At 46.7% G+C, this 27082-nt stretch overlaps 1 protein-coding gene across 3 annotated transcripts in view; it reads right to left on the minus strand.

Moving 5' to 3' along the window:
* C2CD2 (C2 calcium dependent domain containing 2) overlaps positions 1 to 16309 on the minus strand; it is a 40714-nt gene extending 24405 nt beyond the window's left edge. For 2 of the 3 annotated variants that reach the window (XR_003526307.1, XM_027635149.1), the window contains exons 1-6: positions 15934 to 16307; positions 13928 to 14026; positions 4406 to 4525; positions 3937 to 4038; positions 694 to 816; positions 280 to 400 (exon numbers count right to left, since the gene is read on the minus strand). Coding sequence is in view for 2 of the 3 variants with exons in the window: in XM_027635149.1 (XP_027490950.1) it covers positions 280 to 400; positions 694 to 816; positions 3937 to 4038; positions 4406 to 4525; positions 13928 to 14026; positions 15934 to 16236 (868 nt within the window). In the remaining variant the exon portion in view is untranslated. Of the gene's footprint in view, positions 1 to 279; positions 401 to 693; positions 817 to 3936; positions 4039 to 4405; positions 4526 to 13927; positions 14027 to 15933 lie in introns of all 3 variants that reach the window. The other variant, XM_027635161.1, reaches the window with a different exon arrangement.
* Between the last annotated feature and the right edge of the window lie 10773 nt (positions 16310 to 27082).

Here is a 27082-nt window from a genome sequence, read left to right on the forward strand (position 1 = left end):
TGGAAGCGTTCCAGGCCAGGTTGGATGAGGCTTGGTCCAGTGAAAGGTGTCCCTGCCCACGGCAGAGGGGTAGGAACAGGATGATCTTTAAGGTCCCTTCCAACTCAAACCATTCTATGATTCCATGAAGTCTGTTTCTCGGAGTAAAGCAATTCCCTTTCGAGAGAAGGTCGTAACCCAGAACTTCCAAATTATTTCACCCAAAAGGAAAAAAAAAAACAAACCACCAAACAATCCAACCCTGCCTGAACACGAGCAGCACCTCACGGGCTGCGTTACCTGCAGCACGGTGATGGGGCGGGTTTACCGCGATGTTCTTCACCAGCAGCTTGAGTTCATGAGCCCTTGGAGGTTTGGGAGGACTAGTGCCCTGAGGGAGAAGGCCTGTGTTCTGTACATTCTGCAAAAGGCAAGCAGAACAAGAGGGATTGTGCACGTGAAAGCACCCCAGGCTCGTGTCACGCTGATGTGGGGGAACAGAGATGAGACGGGGTGTAACCCAACAGAGAGCCACGGGCCAGTGTGATCACAGAGCCCTGGATGCCAAAGGCTACGTTGTTTCAAAAAATCTCCTCCAGTTGTTTCTGATCACCCAACAGTCTTAAACTTGCTCATTTGTGAGTCATGGATATGTAAAAAAAACACTAAGCAGAAAGAAGCTTCTCAAAGGATTTTGGCAGGAGCAAGACTTACCTGAACCTCCTTTGTATCTGCAGGCCTCACACTCAACACCACAGATGGAGAAGCTGAGCTAAAGAGGTTCTTCAAGACATCTCTGAGCGTTTCAGGTATTGCACGTGTCCCTGCTGCCTGTCCCTAGGAGGAAACAATCAATAAGGCTTCTCAAAACTCAGAATAAGGTAAGGCAAAATTAAATTTGGTGTACCTAAACCACCAAAGCTATCAAACGTTAACTTTGCCAGAGGGAGACGTGGTTTCTGTTGCCAACAACAGAATTTAACAAGAGATCATGCAAAGAATTACTTAAATTTCTATATTGTGCATTAAAGGAAAACTAGAATTAAACAGTTAAAAAAGTCATATGCTGTTCTGAGAGCTAGGAAGACTATTAGCCACAAAACCAGAAGTTTCGCTAACAGCTTTTATCTTATGATGGGTGTTTTAAAGATTTTGTGCTGCTCTGCACTCCATGGAGGGAGCAGATCAGGTCATCAGATAAGCAGATCGGCACCGTTCCGCAGATTTAATGGGAGTTATGCCAGCCTGCAGCAGCTGAGGAGAAACTAATCCTGTGCTGCACTGACAAAAAAAATATTACAGCATCTCCTGGAGGTCTTCAACCTTGCTGAAAAAGTGCACTGCAAGGACAGGTAGTCGTGATGCTCTGGGGGACTGGCTTGTGAGTTTGCCCATTCAAAAAATCTCATGGCTTTCTGTGCTCAGCACCACAATCTCTGAGGGATCAGAACAGACCACAGATTTTGATTACACACGTAGCTTCACGATTGGTATGATAAGGTGTATGAAGACAGTGACCTGCCCCTGCCCTTTCTGTGTTCCTGGAGAATGCCTGCTTCCCATAGCATGGTCCTCAGGAATTTTCTTCTGCTCAGCTGCCTACAGGGAGTAGATTTTTAAACTGAGCTTTCCCAGAAGGGACAGTCTGACACCCAACAGCTCTGAAGGTAGCACAGGAGAAATCTCAGTGAGGTTTCTTCTTTAAAGAAAAGATTTAAGCAGGAGACAAACATCTGACCTAAAAACAGAGGACTCATCCATCTTTTCCCATCTGATACCACACTGGGAGACTTTACTGTTGTGAGGTTACACAAGAGGCCAAACAGATCTGGAGTAACAGCCCTTCCCCAATTACCCAAGTGTTACAGAAACATTTAGGGTGTTTCATAAAAATCCCAGGAATGCCATGTACAGAATTCCTGTTTTACTACTGCCTTCTTACCCAGTTGGCCTTTGATGACAGGTTCAAAACATATAACAGCATTGGCCAGTCCCACAGAAACTCTGCTGTACTCACACCGTGCTCCCTCAAACAAGAGCCAAGGAAAGAGGCACATCTGTAACTTGAAGATAATACTTGTCTACTTTAAAAAAGATTTAAGTAAATTAGGCTGTTTAAAGCAATTTCCATGTCAGCAATTTCATTACTTAAGTTATTTAAATAAGCAGATAAACTGTGGTTAGTTCTTGCTGTTTTGGAGGTAATTTCCCTCCCCTGCCTTCACCTTAACACTGTTTGATGAACAAATCAAATTCTAAAATCCCGTTTGCCACTGGCTTTGCCATCAACCTTCTCTGACATTTGTTATTTAAAAGAAACAACAACCACCACAGTCACTGGACTTCTACTCATAGGTATTTTCCATTGATTCCATAGTTACTTGGAAAAGAGATCAATTAAAGAGCCTCCTGTCAGCCCAACCTCATTTTTAGCCATCCTTACTCAGAAAGTCATGCTCTACCATGACACCCTCGACAGGGCAAGCCCAAAATGATGAAGTCAACAGGTTTCACTTTGGGTTTCACATGGGCTAGGGGTGCACAGCCAGTCACCACAGCCAGATTGGGGCACACCAGCACACCAAGTCACCCCATGCAAACCCAAGCCCTACGAGTCAGCCAGGTTGCCAAACACAGCTCAGGTTCACCCAGCCACTATCAAAAGAAAATGGGTCGTTATACCCAGCCTGTGTGATGACAAAACCACTGTGTAGATAATCACAAGTAATTACAGGTATTTATTTGTACACACAATCTCGCTTCCAAAAGAGGGAAAAAAAAAACAGGACACAAAAGCTGACGCTTGAGTTTAGGAGCTGAAGCAATTTCTGAGGTGTAGGTTGCTCACAGGTTTTAGATCTTTGTTTATTGCCTCCCCTCTTCCCTGAGTGCTAATAGAAACTTCAAAGGGAAAATAAAGCCTTTAACTATTAAGAACTTAACAGGCTCATTCTAAAAACGTGGGCAAAGCATAACAAGTTGCAACCCTGCAACGCTGGACTTGGGCACCTCTCAAAAAGCTGGTTGTGAAGTCCAGTGACTGTAGAGTCATCTGTGTTTGTCAGGAATAATTTAATGACTGTTCAATATGTGGATAATCAGCATGTCACCCCAGCACGTGAGGGTCATTTACACTGCTACGTGTGCACAGTAAAATCTACATTAAAGCACACTTCAAAAGACTTGTCTGTCTTTAGTTATGAGTTTCACATATTTGTGTACAAAAGCTGTGGTAATAAATTAGGGCATTCAGTACAGGTCTTTAGAAGCAGCTCTACAATAAACCTATTTTTAACAAGGCCTTCAGTCTGAAAAGTAACTTCACAAAACACAAGCAAGTCTTCACCCTCTGTTGTAAGAAAGGCTTAAGTCACCACATTTATGCCAAAAAAATATAATTGTGAAGGGTCAAAAGCAGAAGAGAACCTCAGTCATGAAGAAACTCTTTCAGAGGATGTCCCAGTAAAACAATCCCCAACAAATCAGTTGTTTATATACAAAGATAAGTTGCAATTCCAAAAGCATCAAAATATTTTTAGATCATCCATCATTTCCTTAAACAACTGTATTTTTTCACAGCTATTTCTGAACTATCATTACCAGATTTCAAAACTGGTTTAAATTAAGGAAAGGAGCAACTTTGCAATCGCTTTGATGAGGATACTATTACAACTGGGTTTTTTAATTATTTTAGAAGTGCTCAGAGAGAAGGTATTTAGGAAGAGACGTTTTTCACACTTTTGAATTCGGACAAAAAATGTTTGCAAAGTTATTTGTCCATCAAATACAGACTTGACTTATGTCTAATGCCTCAGTAATCTCTACAATGACCCCAGATTTCAGAGATGGAGGGGTTTGGTGACTGAGCCACGGCAGAGGCTTTACACTATGTTTTGGACCGAAGGGACAGAGACCTGTTTTCTCTACCACTACAACAAATAAAACTTACTGACTGACCTCCTGCACTGCTGGCTGGATTTCAAAGTTGATTTCATCAGTGTTAATGAGGAACCACTCAACTTTGACATCTTCTCCTTTGTCTTTCACGGAGAGCTGGAGCTGTGGATAAGAAAGCAGTTATTGGAGAGTGTTCTGGTGTCCTGTCGAGAAGCTGTAGGCCAAGCCCCATACTAAGGCTTGACAAAGGAAGAATGTTATAAGTAACTTCAAAGTGACAATCCAAGAAGGCAGAAGGTGCTTAATCTTTGTGAGGGCATGCCAGTCAAAAAAGAGAACTGTTCTATACATCTTACTATTCTACCCAACGTGTTATTTATCTGTAATTTACGAATTTACCACTTGCCCTAGAGGCAAAGTGTAACGTTACTAAACGTTTTACCAGTGTTAACACAAGTGAATATGCAGTCTGCAAACAGCTGCAGGATGAAATGCAATAAAACAAAGGGAAGAGAGAGGAGACCTTTACCTGCAAGTGAAGTGGAGACAGTTTCACACTGTAGGACTGAGGTTCCGCGGCCGCGGGCGAAGAGTCAGAGACGGCGACAACAAACCTTACAGAATCCCCCACAACATTGCAAGAAACCACCTAAAGAAGTAAAAAGGGCGAGGGGAAACAAAGGAAGAGAAAAACAAGTTAGTCTTCAGAAGGTTTGGTGAAAGAAAGAAAGGAACTAGGGAAGGACTTTAGGCTATCAGACATGCCAAATTCCACAGGTGGGAAATTCCTGAGCAACTTCATGAATGTTCCTGCCTCCTTCTGTATGTTCTTCTAAAAAGATGTGGTTCCAGTGTTCAATTCTGCACATGAAATTTAATGCCTCCAAATTATGGTGTTTCTCAAAATTTCTTTTGTATTATTATCTAACTCAAAAGTAACTCCTCACCTGACAAAGACTCCTTTCAATTTCATATACCTAGATATTAAAAGCTCAAAGAGGCAGTTTTGCATAAGGGAGACAAAGATGTTTATTCTTCTTCCTCTTCTGCTCAGATCTAAGTAGCCTGACACAGGACAGCTGGTTTTAGTTTAGTGGTATCCTACAAATGTGAAACTGTGGCATAACCCTGCTGCTACAGAAGAGGATTTTGCCTGAGTAATTCCAGTTCCCAGGGGGATGGGAAAGAACAGGAGCCTTCAAAAGTTTATTCAAGCCTTTGGCCAAACCAAGAAAGGTCCTGAAATTTGGTGTCAAAACTAAACATCTGGGAAAACTCTGTATGCCACCAGACTGCAACAGACTTTGTTGAGTCCACTCCCTCACTTTTAGGAGCAGTAATTTAACTTGTTATCACACTGAGTTTACAAACAGCAAATAGCTTTTCCTCCCTCTGCTCTGCAAACTGACTGGGGTGCTGGAGCTGCCAGGCAAAATTCCTGGAGTGTGCAGGCTGGCGGCACAGGAAAAGCCCCCAAGGACAGAAGTCAGAAAACATTCATTACACCACGATCACTTTGCAACCAGACCTGCTGGCTGGAGACATCTGCTTGTCACTGTCCCTCCTCTGTGGTTACTGTCCCCACAGCTCCACTGGAAAGGACAGCTGAGCCCTCCTTAGACTGACTCAGAAGGTAATCAGGTCAATGCAATGCGCAGACAAATTAACTCGCTGCGAGATCTGTCTGACAGAAACTCTGCATGATGCTATTAAACTGTGTTTGTGCACTCACTGCTCCACTTACGGGCACTGGAATTGAAGCTGAAGGCTTTAAAGTGAATCATTGTTCCTTCTGGAAGATCCTTATCGGCCTCTCCTTAAATATATTTCATCTCCCTGGGCTCTCTAGGGTACGTTTTAAGGATGACCAGAGCATTATCGAGGGTTTCAGAGCACATCCATTAAGGTAGAGACTTAATTACAAAGGAGCAGGGGGTGGGGGGGGGCAAAGATGACAAATAAAAATCCCAACCACACCCACAAGCAACAAGATTTGCCTTTTCAGGTTTGTCTTCTGCAAATTATAGTTTAGAAGTGGACAAATAGAGAGAGCTCACCTCTCCCCTTTCTCAAAGTCTAAATTCCCTCAGAAGTGATTTCTGACATTAATCCCACACAATCAACATGAAAACCCACTATTATGGTCAAATATAAAAGATTTTAAGGTATTTTTAATAGCTAACAGGAATGAAGAGCTCAACTGCTTATTTCATTTGTAGCTGAGTTGAAACACAGAATCACTCTATTGATGATGGACTGACATGGTGGCTCTCGGAACACCTCAAAAATAAACAGGTTCTTCCCTCTTTTTAGAGGGAAGAGGTGCAAAAAGGACAGGTCTGATGCAAAAGCTGCTGACACTTGCATGTCCTAAATGCAGTGGTTTATCATCCATGCACATTTCATCCACACATCCACAGGAAGTTCAGTGCATGCAAAACAAGTTGGACTTGCTGCACATGAGATGCAGAGCCAATCATCTGGAATTTCTGGATGTCCAGGAGCCAAGCTTGCCAGGTATGTGGTTGATTAATGCTTTAAAAAAAAAAAGTGTGGCCAGAGAGTTTATGTGCCACTTGTTTCTTAATCATGTTTAATTCCAAGTAAAGCATGGAAACAGACAATGAAGGTGGTGGAACTTTCATTCTTGTCAAGAGATGCTAAATTATTTTTTAAAACTATTTTTACCTTTAGCTTCAAAGCCCAAACCAGTACAGTTTGCACTTTCAGTCTCCTTGAGGAATTTATTTTCTGCCAAGACATCTACTAAGTCCTACCCCCTTCTGCCCTCACTTCTAATAAAATAACTGTGGTCTTCAGGTACAGATGTGTTATTTTTTTAATCCAATCAGAAAAATGAGCAGTTCCATGTTTGTAAATGGAAAATAACATATCTTTATATCAGTTGAATCCCTTCGTTCTGGGATCAGGATGGATGAAGGGGTCAGAATACTGAGAGCAGTAGAATTCTGGGCTAGAATTTGAAGAGAAAGCGACTTTTTTTCCATTTAAGATCCTGTCACAAGTGGTGAGAAGTTGATTAAAGAAACCACAACTGTTGTTTCCCTTGTTAAGTGACCTTCCTTTAGAAGTGTACATGACTTTGACAGACCAGAGCTGAAACATAAAGGCCAACTTCCCCAGGAGTCACACAAAGACAAATACTGAAGCTTTCTGTGCTGTGTTCCTCTCCCACCCATGTCCCCATCCAACCTGCTTCCTCAAATTCATTTTCTCTGCACAGATGAAGAGCTGGAGAAGGGATGATCAGGCAAAGCATCCCTTTCTGGTCAACAGGGGAGAGAAAGAGGAAGGACAGACACCCAGAGGAACCTGAATGGGAAGAGAGTTGCCCTTCAACTTCATTTATGTTCCTCTCTCTCCCACCCCACTTACCAGGGACATCCCCAGTCATCAACACTTTGTGGTTTAGAGTCTAGAAAACTGTTCATTTTTATAACAAGCAGCTCTGCACAGCAAGCCCTGCACGGCAGCTGGGACCAGCTAATTCTGGACTCCTGGAGGGGTCACCCCCAGCTCTCTTTTGTGATCCTACATCTGGGCAAGACAGATCTTCTAAGGAGGTAAAGCAGCAGCACAAAGAAACCAAGACCAAGGTATTTTCCCCCTCCAGCACCTCCCCTGGCACAAACATCCCATCATCAGCCAAGGTATCTCCATGTGCTTTGGGGATCCCCCATGAAAGGGGTTCTCAGCCCTTCCTCGGGTACCTTTGCCTGCAAGGCTGTGTCCCTGCTCCTCCTCAGTCCTCTGCCATCCCTTCCCATACTCAGCTGACTCCTGGTATGTGATCACCCCCATAACAGGGTTATTCCTGCTGCTTCCTCACCACCCTCCAGCCTCCCCTCTTCACTCCTGACGGCACTGGCCCACAATGGGGGTGAGCTGTGGTGGCAAAACTCCTCGGCCCAACTGAGCTTTGTCCTCCAGTGAGCTGCAGGTGCTGTGACACAGTTTGCTTACAGGTATCTAAAACTGTTAGTACAATTATCCTGAAAACAATTCTCTTCCAGATAAACAATAGCAGGAACAAAGGAGACTGAAAAAGCACTACAGTTGGAGCAAGACTATTTTTCTGAGACACTCAAGTGTCCAAACTTGTGCACTCACGGTTATTAAAACCCTTCCCCTTGCTTTGCCCTCTCCCTCTGTATCTTGACATTTTCCCTTTGCAATTCCTCTGGACAGAGCTGTAAAATCTCAGTTTTTACTCATTCTTTCATCTCAAGAAGCACCGTGCTGCCCTTGCTCCTCACACGTGGTGTCCTCTCACCTTGAGGTTTCAGCTTTGGCATTGGCACCCCAACAATCTGCACCTTACACGTTCCCTTTTTGTTACTCCTCCCTCCCCTCTCCAAGGGCAGCAGCAGGTTCCCTCCCTAAACTGAAGGGCTGTGACTTCAGGGAGAAGTTCTGACAGACCTGATGGGGAAGATCATCTTTACCTTCCCCAGGCCCTGACCACATCCCACGTGTGTGTAAAACCCCCAGCACTACAGGCCTTGATTGCCTTTTTTTGTTTGTTTTCTGGAAGGAAATCAAGTTTTATAGCACGTGGTATTTATTTGCAGAAAAGACAGGTTACTCGGGGTTACTCACCAGTATGTAAGCAGCACAAACATTTAACATTTTCACAAGAAAATTAGTATTCACCGTGAGGCAACCACACAGTGAAAGCTGCCCTGATCTCAACTGTAGGGATCAGATTTAGGATCCTCACAATTTCCCATATTTCTCCCAGAGAAATATTTCTCCCATGTTTCTCCGGGAAGGCTCTTTTTTGGCATGGAAAACTTATCTTTTCAATGGCCACACAGACAGTTTGTGTGCTTGGTTTAAAACCTCACCATAAGATAATTTTTCCAGTCAGAAACTTGTGCCTTTTGATAGTCATGAGCACTGAGCTGTTCAGAAAAAGAATTACACGATCTTCTTTGTTTACCAGAGCCAATGCCTTAAATTCTTCGAGGGGGTTTCTCCAGCTTCTTCACCAACCCCTCTTCACCCAGTTTACCAAGTGACACAGACCAAATGAAGGAGAGAAGACAAATGCAATATCTAACCCAGGCACAGGTAGATGTGGATTTTTAGAAGCTGGTATCAAAGTAAATTTGCCTGCAAAGGCAATGAGACGACCTCAAGTCAGTTTTCCAACCTGATGGTAAACACCACGGTGAAGGCAGGGTGGGTGATGGAATGAGTGCAGGAGAGAGAGATTCCAGCTCAGCCACAGAAACAAGGCAGAAACTGGTAAAACATGTGAATTTATCCACTCCTTTGAGACCGACACATACAAATTCAAGTATGTGGGGAAAAAAAGGGGAGAGGGAGTAAAACAAACGAGCAGGGAGTACAAGGAAACGGGACAGGAAGAATTTTCAATCCACCTATCAAGTTAAGTGAGTATCAAACGGTGCAAGGACAGGAGGCAGTCCTCACACTTCAGAAGGGGGGAAATAAATAAACACCAGAAGCAGACCTGCTGGTTTGGCCTCACTAACATGCAAGTCCTGTCAAACCACGTGAGGGACAGCACAGCTGAAGACACAGAGGCCAGCAGGAGACAACGAACCCCAGGAGAGGTTTGCCAGTTTGTGCTACAGCAGCTTGGACAGCAATTCAGCTGCAGAGACAGAATGTACCTGTGTGGGGGTGCTGAGGCATCCCTGCTCCCTGTGCCAAGCCGGCAGATGTGGCACAAGCTTTCAGGAGGCCCACACACATCTGCAGTAGCAACCGAAGACAAGACAGGCCACCTGACAGTGCCAAAACCAGTGTCATCTCCAGGGAAGCAAACAAACCCCCAGCCTGATGTGCTCCTTGGACAAGACACCCACTTCTGAAGTACCTTGGATGATTGTGTTGTTTTGTCTGTCATTCCCACATTAAGGGGAACGGGGATGTGCTTTCGAATAGGGAGAGGACAGCGAGCAAGGAGGTGAAAGCTGGAAACAAGTTACAAAGGAGCCTGTCAGGCATCAAACCTATTGCACAATTAACATCCAAAATCCCTCGGGAGAAACCTGAAAGAAAATGCGATGCTCAGGAAAGCAAGCTGGGAAACAGCAACACAAAGGAAGACTAGGACATCACACAGGAAAGCTGAAAAACCTTGAAATGTAGGAGAGAAATGCAATACAAAATGTGCAGTGCGTGTGTTTGTGGAAGAATTGACAACTACTACTCACACAGAGAACATCTTACCACTGGGAGAACACCACAGGGAGAGAGACCTGGCTGCAACAAATCAGTCACAGTGTGAAGCAGCCACAGGAGGCACATTGGAGCCTAAAACCCCTCAAGGAAGTACTTTCAGGGACCAAAAGGTGCTATCTCCTTGCACAGTGAGACCTCACCTGTAGGGCTGTGTGTCACTTCAGCCACCAAGTTCAAGAACATAGATTTAATTGTAGCTGCTGCTGAGAATGGAGAAGAGACTTATGAGCCAGGACAACGTTGTGAAAGCAGACTTAAGGAGCAACTTATGTAGCCAAGCTAAACAAAAGCTGGAAGGAAATACAATTCCTTCATAATACATTTACTGACAGCAAGAACCATGGAAGAAGAGTAAACACAGTAAGGATAAAGGGTTATACTGGCACAGAAACTGAAAAAAAGAAAAAAAAAAAAGCTGCATGGGCCATAATTCTACCTAGGTTTGTAAAAAAACACCAGTCATTGAAGCAGCAAAGCTCTGGGACAGCTTTTCAAGCAAAACTGGAGGTAAAAGACAATATAGCAACTTATTATCACTCATTAAAGGAATGGCACTCTGAAGAAATTTTATCCCTTTCCAGTTAAGCATGAAGCAGAAAAAGAAAGAAGAATTCTGTGGTTGCCTGCTCCTTCCAAACCCTCTGTGCCAAGTCCCCAGCAAGAGAATCTTCCTTTTTGTTGCCTTTTTTGTTGCTGCTGCTGTTGTGAAGCTCAAATCCTCTGGAAACAGACTGCACTAATGGAAAGGCTGGCAGAAATAGCTAAGAATATTCCTAATGTTTACTTTACTAAAACAAAACAACCAATACCACACAATGAAAACAGGCCACTTCATTCTATATATTTAGGCTCTGGCCCAAAACTGGGAGTGAAGGCGACACATAAACAGAGGCTTTATCAAGGAGCAGTGTGGTGTAACCTTCAGCCACAGAGCAGCTCTGTTCCCATCACAACAGCTTTGGCCAAGCTGAGAAGCAGCAGCATTCCAACCGTGTCTGCAGCATTTCACTGTGGAGCAAACACAGATTCACCACTTCCAGCTTCTTCAAGGCCAGGACAGCGGGTACATACCTAAGGACTGCAGGTGCCAGCCCACGTCCTGGTCATAAACAGGGCTGACAGCAGTAATATAATTACAGTCTGCCTGGCTGTTTTTTTGGAGCAAGACTTCCCAGGCTCATCACCTGGCTGTGCTCCATGGCCCAGCACACAAGAGGACAGAGGACCACCCACCTGATAGAGGCCTCTATCAGCACACAGCTGCATGAAAGCACTGCACATCCCATGTTTACTGCTATTTTGATCCCTCACCCTCAATCCTCTGCTTCCTTTGATGGCCACAATCCTTCTGATGCAAGGTCTAAGTCGTATTTGAAACGACGTGCAATAAATCAAACGCTGGCTGCTGAGCCAAGGCACCCACACGCTCCTTCCATACAGATCACAAGTAAAGCAGCACGTTGAACAGGTTGCAGGAAAAGAGTCTTGTGTGAGCTGATGCCTCAGGCAAGTGCAGAGCTCTGTGGGATGCTACAACACTGACAAACACACAGCACGTGGTCACAAACTGCATCCAGAGCCAGTCGCACCGGTAGAGACTCACAAACATGTACCAGAAACTTGAGTTTGGACAAACTGCAAAGAGAGATTTCAATTTCATATGCAAATACTGAGAGTTTGAAGAGCAAGGGGAGGGGGCAAAAGAAAACACCACAAAAATCCCCTCTGGACCCTGGTATTACCTGAGGAATATGTAAGAGACAATTATCATATAAGAGAACTCCAGAGGTGTTTAGAGAAAGGTATGCAACTAAAGAAGAAGGGAAAGTAGGTACCAGAGTGCCACTCTAAGGTTATTATACACTGAAATTCAAATAAATACTCAAGTTGTAACCTTAACTGAAGGAGTAAGAATAATGTAGAGAAATTCTTCCAGCAGCTGTGCACAAGGCTATAGAAATGGGTTTTTTTGAACAGTTCAGAACAACCCAGAGGATGAAAGCAAACCTGGTTTAGTCAAATAAATTTTTAAATGTGCTTATATTTAAGCTGCTTTGAAACCACATTAGATTGCTGTCTGCAGTGGAGCAGCTCGATTAACATGCTCAAATGGTTCAACAAAAGGTCAGAGAGAAGGACCAGAGACTGCACAAGGGAGGGCGGAGGATTCCAAAGCCACAGGTACAGGAGAGAAGTTCCCTGGATTCAGGCTGCCAGGGAGTCAGCACCTACTGCTTCCAGCTGCCCAAATTTCACCACAGCAGGGGAAATTGCCCACAGGGTACTGTGGGCACTAACTTACCTCCCTGCTATGGCAGTCAGAACCTACAGGTAAATAACACTCAGGTTAGCTGAGGACTGCAGCATTGAGTACGATAAGACTTCAGGGGAACCCAGGACTGCAGCACTGTGCCTTGGTTCTGGCACACAGGCACCAGTGTTAGCCTGGAGATGATGATGCTCTCGCTGCCCAAGGGCAGCCAGCAGACCCAGACCTCCTCCTGGCCATCTCCCATGAAAACACATTTCATAGAATCACAGAATCAGCTGGGTTGGAAGGGACCTCCGAGATCATCAAGTACAACCCTTGCAGCCCTGCCCAATTTTCAGCAATGTTTTAGAAACACTGCACTGCAAGACAACAGTTTTTTGTGCTGTTACTTGCCAGCTTTTATTTGCAGCAGATCTCCCTTGAGTGCTGGCTTCACACATTACACAGCACATCCCTTTCAGACCCAGCAGCCCCCTGTTCTTACAATTCCCCATCCTGGTGTCTTCCAGTGGCACAGAGTTAACACTTGTGCCACCTCTACAGCCTCACTAAATCCAGTCTCTCCAGCCCCATTTCTGGGAGAGGAAAAAAAAACAAAACAACACTACCAAATAAAAAGAGAGAAAACAAGTGCACAAACAACTTTACAAGTTCACAACCCCCCAGCTGCCACCAGTCAGGGTGTGCCTCTAAGTTGTGTATCAGGCAGATAAGCATGCATAGTTTTCAGAGGAATCATAGTAGAGCTGCTTAACATCTAAATCAGACAAGCAAAGCAAAATAACAGAGCAAAACTAAAAGAAAAGCTGCAGGCTAATTTGATGCAGGTGCCTAAAGCTGAGCACAAGCTCAGATGTAAGTAGCACTTACAGTCACTAGGACAAAAATTCATAATAATAATAAGCATACACAGATCTTTTTTCCCTTTTAATGCATTTTTGCCCTGTTCTAAGAACCACATTCTGCCTTATTTTAATTTCACAGGCACTAAAACACCTCCCAGTATGTGCAGTGGGAGAGGAAGAAAGAAATCACTTGCTCCTCACAGGATTCAGCACAGTCAAGACTTCACCCCCAGGGCTTTGCACCTCTTCCAATGATCCTTACTCAGCTCCCACTTACGAAGCAAACCTGTCATCAGCCACACAAACAGCAAGAGGCAGACAAGGATGTTTTCCTGTCCCAGAGGAGAAATGTCCCTTTCTTTCTTTGTGGAGTCTCCACCCCACACTTCAGCAATAGGATGGGGAACCATCCTAAGGACTGTGGAGGTGAGGGAGAGGTCTCTGCTCTGTGAGCTCATTGAGGGCCATAACCCTGGTTATTGTTCATTTGGTAGAAGCCCTGGAGCACCTTCTGCTTGTGACTTGCAAAAGAAGTGAATTAATGCAGAGGTTTATTAGAGAGGCAGCCTCTTACCAGCCCCTGCAAACGCAGGGCAAGGGTACAGGAGTATTGACAAATAAAGCTCCCACCTATGCTAATAAAAGGTAACATTTCCTGCCCCAAAGTACACCGGAACACAACGAATCCAAAGTTTACCTTCTCTTCAGCTGACTTTACAACACTAATAACTTCTTTAACTGCCAGCTCAAGTGGTTCTGGTTGGTCATCTTCCTCAAACGTGAGCAACTGAGAATCCTGAGAAAGAAGACAAAAAAGAACCATCATTAGGTGACAAAGCCACTGCTTGAAAACAAGCGATAAAAAATGCACCAGAATTGCAAATGTATGTCAAAACTTCTATGTATTAATTGCATGACACCTCACTACATAATATAGGGTAGAGCCTGAAAACATATACTTAGGACATAACCATGGGCCTAATCATAACTCATCTTTCTCTGCAGCAGAATACCAAGGTGCACAACAGCACAGTGCAGAGCAAAGCAACCGAGTCCAGTGAAACTGCTCCTCTTGAGTAAGGATTTATCAGTGCTGCAGTTTGAAAAGGCCTGTTTGCTTTGGCCTAATAATACGGCTGCACTAGGCTGTGCCAAAACTAAGAAACCCCAAATATCATCTTTCAGAGGTGAGGAAAGAAGGCTTCCCCTCCCCAGTCCTCCCTGCCTGTGACGGGAGGCAGCGCCGACAGCCACCCAGCCTCCACGCAGGCAGCGAGGGGAAGGCAGGGTTTTGGCAGTGAGGTCATACTTTCAGAAGCATCAGCGCTGCATTCCCCACCTGCTCCCCGCACCGAGCCGGCAGCCCCGCTCCCCTCGTCACCCGGCCTTGTTCCGCACGCAGGAATTTCATTAGCTGCGTGCCGCTGACATTGTTTTGGGAGCCTGACAGCGGGAGCACGGCCACGCTGCAGTGCCAGGCGGGGAACTCGGCGCTCCAGCTGCTCGCCCGGGCAGGGAGGGTGTGCGTGTCCCTGTCAGAGCGGCTTCGGTCCCCACGCAGGGACGCGAAGCTGCCACTTGTGCCCGGTTCACTTTCAGTTCCCAGCACCTGTGCCCGAGCTGTCTGGGCTCTTCTCTTCCACAAGTGCAGGGCAAACCTTCATTTCTCAGCACAGCCCCTGCTTTTCTCCTCGTGCAATTTGAAAGGGCGGACGAAGTATTTTCCTCCCACTGCCCTAACTCACAGCGGTATTTGGAAAGTGTTAAATTTATATTCCTTATCTTTCATACACACATGTTGCCCCACTCTTCCTTCTTCCCCAGCCTGCTCCCTGGCGTGCAAGAACGGAACCTCCTAGGTCTAAGAAGTCTCCCCCAGGGAGAGGGATGCAAGGAAATTTGGAGACCTGGGGACATGCTGCTTCCTAGACAGTTTAGCCTCAGCATTTTTCACTGACACGACAAGGATTCAGTCCTCAGGACAAGGAAATCAGGTTGCCACAGCCTCGCCTAAGCTCCTCGCCTCTTAGACCCAGGCATACCCTTACACACCAAGGAGCAGGATCCCACGCTGTGCCCTTTGCGGGAAGGGCAGGTTGGGATGGGAAGGATTGCCATCCTCCCTGACCCAGGTTAAAAGCAAACTGACCAAACCCCGAGCATCCCACCACCCAGCGGGTCTGAGGGACGCCAGCCTTTGGAGTTACACTACACACACACACGGGTTCAGCAGGGCCTCAGGCAACACTGGGGAAGCCCAGCTATGGGAATTATTTGCCGAAGGACGGGCCGCAGGCCCAGGCCAGGAAGTTTCCATTGTTTCCTCCTCCCCACGCCCGAACAATGTTATCGGCGGTGCGAACCCCTGCCAGGGGCTGCGGGGGTCGCGGCTTCCCTTTCTCCCCATCCTTCCCAGCTCCCACGCGTGCGCCCATCCCGTGCCTCTGCCCGGCTCCTTCCTGCAAACCCCTGCCAAGCAGCCACCAAACGCACACGTGTAAATACACAAACACACGGAGGGGCAGGAACGCGCCGGCAGCACCCTGGTTTATCCCTGGAGCAAATCGCAGCGTCCCTAGGAGCCCGGGACAGCCCGGAGCCGCGTCCCTCCCATCCCGGCGAGCGCGGGGCGCCGCCCGGAGCATCCCGCCCGGGCATCCCCCCCTCTCCCATCCCTCCCTCACCTGCATCCCCGGCACTCACCGCCCGCTCCGCCGCCTCGGCCCGCAGCGCGGCCACCCAGGCCCGCCACCACTGCCGCCTCCAGCTGCCCCGCGACAGCGCCCAGGCCAGCACCGAGCCGCCCTCGTCCAGCAGCTCGTCCCGCGGGCCGGGAGCGGCGGGAGCCGGGAGAGGCGGCGGCGGGCGGCGGCGGCGGCGGCGGCGGCGCAGCGCCAGCAGCGCGTACTGCACCAGGTACACGGCCAGCGTGGCCAGCGCCGCCACGAACAGGGCGACCATCGCGCCCCAGCGCAGCTCGGCCAGCTCGCCCGGCAGCCACGCCATGGCTGAGCATAATGGGGGCCGCGGCTCCGGAGCCCTCTCCGCCGAGCGCTCGGCGGCGGCCGCAGCCCCGCGCTGGGCTCGACCCGCGGGCGGAGCAGGGACCGGCCGATCGGATGCCCCGGGACGCGCCGCCGGCCCCGCCCGCCCACGGCGCAGTCCCCGCCCCGGGGCGGTGCGGGGGGAGCCCGGGCACGGAGACGGCCCCGGGGATGGCTTGAGGGGAGGGGACGGGGGGTGATGGGCTTGCGGTGGTGGGTGTCTGGGGTAGAGGGGGGTAGAGGGGCTCGTGGTGGGCGCCCGGTGCCCCCTGGGGGTAAAAGGGTCTTGGGGTGGGCTCCTGGTATCCAGGGTGTAAGAGGGGTTCGTGGCGGATGCCTGGTTCCCGGAGATACAAGGGGGTAGAGGGGTTCGTCGTGGGCGCCTGGTATCCCGGGTGAAGAGGGGCTCGGGGTGGATACGGGGTGGCCGCAGGTAGAGGGGGGTAGAGGGGCTTGGAGTGGGCGCCCAGTGCCCCGGGGGCTAAGAGGGTCTTGGGGTGGGCTCCTGATGCCCCGGGGGTAGAGGGGCTCGGGGTGGGCGCCTGGTGATGCGGGGATAAGAGGGGTTCGGGGTGGATGCCTGGTGCCCGGAGGTAGGAGGAGGGTAGAGAGGCTCCGTGGTGGGTGCTGGGTACCCCAGGTGTAAGAGGGGTTCAGGGTGGATCTCTGGTGCCCTGGGTATGAGAGGGGTTCGAGATGGATGCCTTGTGCCCTTGGAATGGATGCCTGGTGCCCCGGGGGATAGAGGGGCTCTGGGTGGGCCCCTGATGCCCCGGGGGTAGAGGGGCTCTGGGTGGGCCCCTGATGCCCCAGGGGTAGAGAGGCTCTGGGTGGGCTCCTGATGCCCTGGGGTAAGAGGGGCTCGGGGTGGGCAGGGGGTGGGTGTTCTCTGAGCTGGTGCTTCTCACCAAACCCCGGGGCAGAATGGGACAAAAAGAGCGCTCCCAAAGATGGGCTAAAAGGGGAGTTTCAGTAGGGAGAGTGAAGACACAGGTATCAAATATAATAATTTTTGTTGTTTTTCATGCAGCAAAAGGTTTCCCCTTCCATACTGAGTGATGCCGTTTTAAAACTAAGCAACAACTGCAAATGAAAAGTCATGTGAAGAGCTCTGCGTGTCTTTGCACACATAAATAACCCTTTTAATGTCACTTGAGGGCATGGTGGGTTGGCTACAGATGGGCCTGGCTTCCTCCCCCAAAAAGGAAGATCATATAATCTTTGTGTTCAGGAGGCTGAGGTTTACTCAGCTAGTTTGAGGCAAAATTATGAATCCCAATGGATGAAATTGCCACGCTTCCCCTCAGTACCAAGCAAGTATTCCAGGAAGGCCCCCCTTTACATGTCAGGATAACACTTGGGAGTCTGGGATCAGCCTTCATAGGCTGAGGGAACAGCCAAGGAGATTACTGGACATTTATTTTTCCCCTCTGCTTCCTATGGAAGGGTGAACATGAGCTTCCCTTTTCCTCCCAGTGCCTCCTGATCTCCTCTGCTCAGGATGTCAAACTCACTGGAAGAAGGAAAAAACCCAATTCTGTGTCTCATTGTGATCTGCAGCCTGGAACATCAATTCAGGACTAAGCACTTTCTGCAGACTGATGAATGACTGTTGTTATCAGTAGGAGGTTTGTGATAAAGGAGAGGAAATTGTGTTTTGATAGTAAATAAAAGTTCCAGAATTATTTATTTTTGCCACGTTCATTTTCAGTAAGTTCCTGTTTGGTTTTCAGAGTGCTGCCTTATCAGCTTATCACTATTTGTGCCCTCATTTTTTTACTGCCTTTTTTTGCCTGCTCTGTCTATGTTTATCCCTGGCAGCTCCCATCCAAAGAACCTCACCTGAATTTTTTTTTCCAATCCATGTGCTAAAACAACCCGTCTTTGAGGCTGTAGTGAAGCGTCATTGTAATTTCTTGCTCTGCTTGGGCTTTGGCCTTTTTAACGGCAGAAAGATATTTTTGCAGCTGGAAACTGGAATTCCAGCCCCCTGGAGTGTGTGCTGTGGATCACAGAGGGGAATTACCAACCCCACAGTGCTGGCTCTGGTGTGGGAGCTGTGCAGGTGCAGGTGATGAGGCGCAGAAGCCATGTAGGCTCACAGACCAGAGAGCAAATGCTTGTTTGCTGGGCATTTTCAAGCACATTCATGGCTAGAAGCAAAGGTAAGAAAAAAGGGAGGGGAGTGCAAGGCAGAATCACAGAATGGTTGTGGATGGAAGGACCTCTGGAGGTCAGATGGTCCAGCCCCCCATTCCAATCAGGGCCACTCAGAGCCCACTGTCCGGGACCATGGCCAGATTGATGGCTCTTGAATATCTCCCTGGACTCTACAACTTCTCTGAACAACCTGTTCTGGTGCTTGGTCACCCTCACAGTGAAATTTCTCCTTATGTCCAGAGGGAACCTCCTGTGTTTCAGTTCATGCCCCTTGTGTCTCATTCTGTCACTTGGGCACCACTGAAAAGAGCCTGACTCTGTCCTCTTTTCACCATCCCTTCAGACATTTTAAAATCCCCTCCATGAGACCTCTCTTTCCCCCCTGCCCCATTCCCTCAGCCTTTCCTCATATGAGAGATGCTCCAGCCCGTTAATCATCTTAGTGGTGTTTCACTGGACTCTCTTCAGTGGAGACACAGCGTTTCAGGTGTGGTCTCACCCCTGTTGAGTAGAGTGGAAGGATTTACTCCCCTCAGCCTGCTGGCAGCACTCCTCCTAATGCAGTCAAGGATACTATTGGCCTTCTTTGCTGGAAGGATATTCGTTGGCTCATATTAAATTTGCAGTTGACCAGGACCCACAGGTCCTTTCCACAAAGCTGCTTTCCAGCCAGTTGGCCCCCAGCATGTGCTGGTGACTGGAGTTGTTCCTCCCTGGGTGCAGGACTTCATGGGTCCCCTTGCTGAACTTTGCAAGGTACTGTCAGCCCATTTCTCCAGCCTGTCCACGGCCCTCTGGATGTCACAACAACTCCCTGCTGTGTCAGCCATGCCTCCCAATTTTGTGTCACCAGGAAACTTGCCAAAGGTACACTCTGCCCCACCATCCAGATCATTAACGAAGCTGTTGAACAGGATTGAACCCAGTATTGGCCCCTGGGGTCACCACTAGTTACAGGCCTCTATCAGTCTTTGTGCCATTGATCATCACCCTCTGGGTCCAGCTGCTCAGCCAGTTTTCAATCCACCTCACTGTCTGCTCATCCAGCCCATATTTCATCAGCTTCTCCATGAGGATCTGATGGCAGACAGTGTCAAAAGTCTCAGCAGACAATGTCCACTGCTCTCCCCTTGTCTACCAAACCAGTAATTTCATTGTATGAGTTTATATTGTCTTTGGTGAAACCCTCCTGATTGTGACTGATCACCTTGTTCCTCAAAGTGTCCAGGCTTAGCTGCTCCATCACCTTCTCAGGGATCAAGGCAAGGCTGACTCCTGGCATCCTCTATTCTTCCTTTCTTGGAGTTAGGAGTGGTGTTTGCTTTCCTCCAGTCCTTGGGCACTTCTCCCAGTTACCATGATCATTTACAGATGATGGAGAGTGGCCTTGTGATGAGATCTTCCATCTCCCTCAGCACTTGTGGGTGCATCCCATCAAGGCCAGTGGACTTACATATATCCCATTTGCTTAAGTATTCCCTGACCTGATCCTCCTTCACCAAGGGTACATCTTTGCTCCCTACTCTCACCTTGGTCTCTGGAGCCTGGGATTCCTGAAGGACCATAACACCAACATTTAATACAGTATTTTAGAGTAAGAGGGCTCGGCCTCTGGGAGGAGGATCAAGTTGCTGCTTGAGGAGCAATTTGATAATTTTGTGTTATAAATACATTGTCCACATTTGCATCTATAAGATTAACAGGGTTAGATCATGGTTTTATCTGCTGCAGTTGGTTTACTGTAAAGATATAAGAAGAATGGGCTAGTTAGGGGTAAAAGTATTTGCTTGGGACACAGGGAAAGCCCACACTCAACTCACTGACCAGACACCAGGCAGGTAATTTAGAGTGCACCTGCATGATACCAGGGAGCAAATCTGGAACAACCAGAGGCATATTGCCATTTTAGCACAGCTCTGTACATAGATTAACGGACCCTGCTGAGAGACCAGACTGATTAGCTGGGCTAATTTTAAGATCCAGACCAGTATGTTTGCTGAACCAGCTTTTCTCCTTAGGGTTTTCTAATACAGCACTGCATCGTGGCAGACAAACCTGCCCTTAGCTTGTCCCGTGTTTCAGTTCCCCACATTTGTCACACAGACAGTTTTCTCTAAATGGCAGGAGTTTTGTGAGTCTAATTAGTGAATGTGAAATGGCAAGAAAGGCTAAAAGATAACACTGAGATGTTGGGAACAGTTTTCCTTCACGGAACTTTATCAGCTATCTTGTCACTAGAAATACTTAACATTTTTACTTTTGAAGGATACCAAAAACATGTGGTAGCTAATATTTGGTTATTTTCCTTTTTCATGCACCTTGTGAACTTGGAATAGCCCTCTCTGAACATTCAGGATCTCACCCATCAAAGCCTAGCTCTGGGGATGTGACTAGTAAAGTAATTAGTTTTCCATAGTTCTGTGTACTCTGAAGCTGGGAGCTGTGAGTCTGACTTGCTCCTAGGCTCTGCTAGGTGCTATATTTTTATTAAACAATTTGTGAATTTCCCAAATTCCAGATTTTCTTTTAATTAGCAAGTAATATATATCTAGATAGATAGATAGATATATAGATATCTGTCAGAAATGTAAAATGAGGGAGATTGATAATTCATTGTGGTTGCTTCACATGTCCTGTTTCGGTCCTTTGAAGTACAAATTTTGTGAACCGTTTCACTCTGTTTTGGAAAGGCAAGAAGAAAACTGCAGACCTGGAGCTTCCTCTGACCTAGAGTGATGTCAGAGTAGTTCTAGAATGTTCCGCTGGTAGAGCTACCTGAGGCACACGAGCAACAAAGAGATGAAACGTTTCACTTGTTCACTAGTGCTGCCAGGGTCTGCAGCTGTTCTGGATGCCCTCTTTCACCCTGCAGACAGAAAGCAGGCAGAATTTTAGGACCTTGACTGTTGGTGTGAACACTCAGCTTTGTTGCAGGTGGGTGGAACGGTGGCTGGGACTTGACACAGGTAAATGTGTGTGACAGGGTGGGACACAGCAGGGCATACACTCAAATTTACCACCTGGAATCTGAGATCACCCTGAGTCCCACGAGACAGATGTAAGGAAAGGGAACAGGATCAAACCACAGCTGCTTTAATCAGTTTCATTTTTAAAGCTGTGAGCAGAACAATGGCAAAAAAAAATATTATGGAGTAGGTTCAATCACTGCACTTAAATGATCACTTACATGATTACAATGCACAGAGATAAAATCTACCCAAACCTTTCCCACTAATTCTCTGCCTCTGAGCTCCAGAGTATATTTTCTACACATGAAAGAAAGAGAAGGTTCCTAAGAGGCCACACATGCAGCCTAACACAAAGTCTGAAACAAGTGCTTTGTAGGGCAGTATAATAGTGTGAGATTTGCTTTGTCTGGCAAAACTGTACTTTGGCCAGCAGAGCTCTATCTAGTGTTCCAGGACTCTTTTACTGCTGTGCCAGAGACAGGTAACAGGCGTGTCCTTCCACCTGCTGCCTGTGGCAAGTTTGCTCAGGAGGGCAAGGAGAGGCACAATCCTAAAGCCAGAAGATGGTCCTGTCCTTACGTGCAGTCTGTTTTCTGTAGCCCCTTTCTAGGTGAGATTCAGCATGTGTGACACATCTCATCTTATTTTGAGTCAATACTTTTGAGGCTTTGTGAGAGCTGCCTGAGAAGGAGAGTGATGGGTATGCAAAGACATGGAGCAAGGGCCAGGTGGAATGCCCAGAGGAGCCTCCTTGGAAGACGGTCAGCAGCCTGGCACCAAGCAAGCTTTCATAACTCTGAGCTGGCATGGGGGGCAAGGAGACTGGCTGTTGTTGTGGAATAACCCCCTCAACTCCTGCGTTCCAGAGAACATAATTTTCTTAATGAAGGAGTCTTGGTCCGTACACAAAGAGCTCAGAGATGATGACATCATTAGACCTCCACATTGACTTCTCTTACTTTCAGTTCTTTTCCAAAATCAGGAGACACCTGATCTATCCAAAGACCAAAGAAGAAGTGGCATGTCCACCATGACCTCACAGGAGAAAAACTTCAGCTCAATTAGGTCATTCAGTCCTTCTTTGCCCAAATGCCTACATCTCTTAATTGCTTAAGAGGACATGCTGCCAGGAGCTGAGCTTTTCATTAGATCAGAAAATTGCTTTTATAGCTTTGTTATTATAAGTGGTATTAATATACAGTCCTGGTCCTAAAAATGTCTTGGAAAAACAACCATGCCCCATGAATATAACTGTTGACAAACTGCCTAAGCTTCAAAGCAAATGGGTCACAATGTTCCAGTTTTACCAATCATAATTTTGAATTATGTATTTAGACATAAAGCAAAGCTGCAAAGCCATGTTTAAACTCTATCAGAACCACGGACCCAAGCTGGTACACCTTGGATACTTTACTTTCTTTTGAAGACATTCATGCACCAGAAATACAGCCTATCAAGAGGTCATGGTTTAACCCCAAAACCAGAACACAAGGAAAAAGAACATGAGAAAACAGACAAATAATTGGCACCATGGTGTTTGTATTCATTGTAGCACACCAATATCCCACCCATTCATTTTATAAATGTCATTTATAAGTGTCATAATTTCGTCATATTATAACAATTTTGCTTTTCCTTGTAGGATCATACTTTCCCCTCTCTCCAGATTTGAATTCAAACTGAAAGAGAGAAGGTTTAGATTAGATATTAGGAAGAAATTCTTTACTATGAGGGTGGTAAGGCCCTGGCACAGGTTGCCCAGAGAAGCTGTGGCTGCCCCATCCCTGGAAGTGTCCAAGGCCAGGTTGGATGGGGCTTGGAGCAACCTGGGAGAGTGGAAGGTGGCCCTGCCCATGGCAGGGGGGTTGTACCTGGATTGTCTTTAAGGTCCCTTCCAACCCAAACCATTCAGTAATTCCATGATTCAATATCTGGTAATTAATCTATTCCTAAGTGATCACAGTTTTGCAAAAGGAACAAAGGCAAACAACAGACATTTTGTCTGGAATTGCTGACAATTGCATTCCTTTTACTACTGGTACCTGACACTGCAATGGAAGAATGAAAATTATTTTCGAGACTGTTATTTTTTATTATGACTATGACTCTTCAAAAATATATTTACCAAACTTCAGTAAAATGCGTGAGTTTTTACAAACTAAAACACGACAGACAAGCTTTTTTTTTCTTTCCCCCCCCCCCCCCCCCTCTTTTCTTTCCCCTTTATTTTCACCGATTCTATTCTCTCCACCAGAGAGCGCCAGGATCACCAGAGGTGGCGATGCTGGAATTGTGAGGCGGCAGCACCCTGAGCCGCTTTCCCCAAGGACGGCACTCCAGACAAGATGGGTGATTCCAGCTTCACGAATTTTCTCGCCCGTGGGTTAATTTAGGCTCAGAGTTGTGTCCAAATGGTTGAGGCTTCCCATGTCCAAGCCAGAGCTGAAGAATCTCCTGACAAGGAACTACTGGAGAGATCAGTGCCTCTCCCAAATCTTGGGATCCAGCCCAGGAGATGGTGACTTCCCAGGAATGTGGGCTTCTCCCAAGCAGTAAAAGCCCCTCAGATGTTTGAGGACACCAAGACCAACTGGCGTTGGGAATGTTGGGCATCAGAAAGAAGAAAAGACTCTGTCAGTAGTAAAATAAACCTTAAAGTTTTCGACTGAGAGCAGCAGCACTTCAAGGAATTTTGTAGGAAACCAACAGCAAGAGTATGAAAGAAAGGCTTTGGAAAAACTCAGTACCCTCTCAGAGAGCAGTGAAAATGCTCCAACTCAACTAGACAGCTAAGAAAATCCAAGGGCATGAGCCAGTTTTGTGACAATTTGTCAATCCCAGAGCACACCTCCATGGATGCTGGGCTATGGCTAAAACACTTGAGTGGCTCACTCATAACATGGTTATACAAATCCAAGGATGACATAATATGTTATGGCCCCAGCAAAGGGCAGAAAGCTTTAAACTCCTCAGTCCTGAGGTCACATTATGTTCAAGTGGGTTGACTTTGTTTTACCATAACAGGTGCTGACTACAACTAATGCTCCTGCCTTTTCTTAGGCTGGGATGGACTGGTCTCCTCCTTGGCATTCCCAACAGGGAGTCAAGGAGTCAGGAGTCTGGAGGTGCATCTCACTCCCACTCTCAGCTGTCAGCCAGGCAGAAACCACACTGCTTAGTGAAGAAGACACCTTTGGGGTAAAGTGTGTTGTGACACACCTTTGGCCTAACAGGGAATTTTCTCCAAATTATTTTCCATGTAACTAATCCATATTTAAGCACACTCACATGCATTTTTATATACACAAATGCATACATATAGAGAGAGTGCTTCATCTTCAGTGTGATGCTTCTGAATGTGGCTCTTCAGGTGGCTGGGATGGTGCAGTCCTTTGTTTCTGGCTCCTCCTAATGCCTGTACACAGCATTAGAGGAACAGAACAGATTGTAGGATCATGTCCATAAAACGAATGTTCTATGTGATTCTGCCCATCTTGAACCTTGTATTTGGTAAAAAACTACCCAATTTCGAATCTCATTTTAATATGTATGGATCTCCTCCAGACTTATTCAGAGTGCCAGTTTAGTGGGTTTACATTATATTTTTTTTTTCCTCGTGCTTTCAAAAAATGCATTTACGTCAGTCAAATTTTTCTTGAAACAAGCGACCTGAATGCAAGCTAACCAAGCAGAATTTCCTTCTTGTGGCTGCTCAGCTGACTGATGGGTAAAGAAGAGGCAGCAGCAAACCCTGCACAGCTGTAGTTGGCACACGTGGGGAAGCCCTCAGGATGTGCAGCCTTCAAAGCCTGCTCCAAGAGGATCAAAATTTCCCCTGGTGCAAGCCGGTAGAGAAAATATTATTAAACAGCTTTATGGGAAGTTTTTCATCCCTTAAACTGTTTCATAGACTTTACAGCATAGAGTAATGGATGGTAAGAGTAATGGATGCAGTTTCTGTCAGCCAAAAAGGGTTAGAAGGTGTCGTACCCCAGGAACACCTCATTCATTAGGGAAGAAAGGAAAAAGTGGCAACCAAAATAGCCATATTCATCACAAATGACACCTTAAAACAGAGTCTGCTTTTTTTTGTTCTTCTTGTTTTTGGCAGGGCCACAGCATGGGCTCTTCTGTATCTCACATCCTTCTGCTGCTGTCATTGTACTTTCTCTGACCTCTTCTGGCTTGCTGCCCTTTGTTCCTTCCCGAAATGTTACCCATGCAGGTCTAATAGTAAAGATGATCCTGTTAGTGTCTGTATATTAAAAAAAAATGAGTGGAAACGGGAAATATCATCTGAACAGAAAAGTAAATAAACATTACCAGATTTGTTTGCAGAGCAACTGTTTTAGAAATGGACAACTGGGATGAGAATAAAAATAGTCATGAAAACAGGTGCAGTGCTCATGACGTTATCTTCTTATCATTTTGATTTGCTTCTTGAGTTTTATGTCAAATACAGGCTGTATGGTCTCCAGAGTAGGTGTTTTCTGTGAGGGATTTAAGCAGAAGTTTGTCTGCTCTGAAGGAGTAATGGAGACAGGCCTGTGTGTTGATCCTAACTGGACGCAGGAAGAGCTGGAGGAGTTCCTTAGGTTGAAAGGAGATAGAAGGAGCCAGATCTCTGCACCTTGAGACTCTGTGAATGAGTCAGAGAGCAGCTCTCTGCCCTCTCTTTGCCTTTTCCACAGCTCACCTAATTTTGGAGGAGCAGGGATGCTCCACAGAGGGACAGGCCAGGAGCCCCTTGTCCCTGTTTTCAAATCCTCTTGAGCTTGGAGTGCCCTTTCCAGCCTTGATCCGACCAGTTGGCAGAGCTGGTGCTTCAGCTGTGCCCTGTGTTTCACCTGACCTATTGCCCCACTCCTTCTAACAACACAGTGCACACAGTGACAAGCACTGGGGTGAAAAGGGCAGGGAAATGTTCAGCACATCCTCTTGCTGCAAGTCTCATCCTTCCCACCGAGACCATTCCTTGATATCCAGTCAGTGGTTTGTACAAAACCTGTGGGAGATTAGCTGTGGAGACCTTGTCTCCTCTGTCAAATGTGAATGACCAAATTGCACAAGTTAAAAACGGCAAAGGGAAGCAGATGTGGACTCCAAGAAGCTGAGAAAACTGGCCTAAGCATTTTGAAAGACAGGTCTTATCTAGTTTGAAGAGGGGAACTGAGTAAACCCTGCTTCCAAAAGATAGAAAGGTCATTTTCTGCACCACGGGAATTCACACATTACATTCCCACGCCGTGTTTTGAAGAGGGAAATGCAAGCAGCAAAACTGCTTTGGAGGAGGGCACTGTGAAATACCATAGAATTCCTGACCGTGTCTTTCCAAACATCTGTCTCAGTCCAGTTTTTTAGGAAGGAGACAGTCAGCTGACGTGTGTTCCCTCCTCAGACTCTCATTTCATAGGAAGCAGAATTTGGGCTGTGCTCAAGTTTTTAAGGTTGTCTAAAGCAGTTGGTTTTCTTGCGTTTTCTAGTAAAAGGTTCGGGTGGGGCACCTACTAAACCAAACAAAAAGCCACTATTTTAGCAATGTAAAAGTAGCATTTACATAAAAAAACACCCCCAGAACAAAAGATGCTTTTTTAAAAACGTGCCTCCCACCCCGCAGACACAATGGTATGTGCAATAACATCCCACTTTGCCAAGAGATTCCAGCAGAAGACACAGTAA

This window comes from Corapipo altera, unplaced genomic scaffold, assembly GCF_003945725.1.
Source record: "Corapipo altera isolate COAL_440 unplaced genomic scaffold, ASM394572v1 0, whole genome shotgun sequence".
Taxonomy (NCBI): Eukaryota; Metazoa; Chordata; class Aves; order Passeriformes; family Pipridae; genus Corapipo; species Corapipo altera.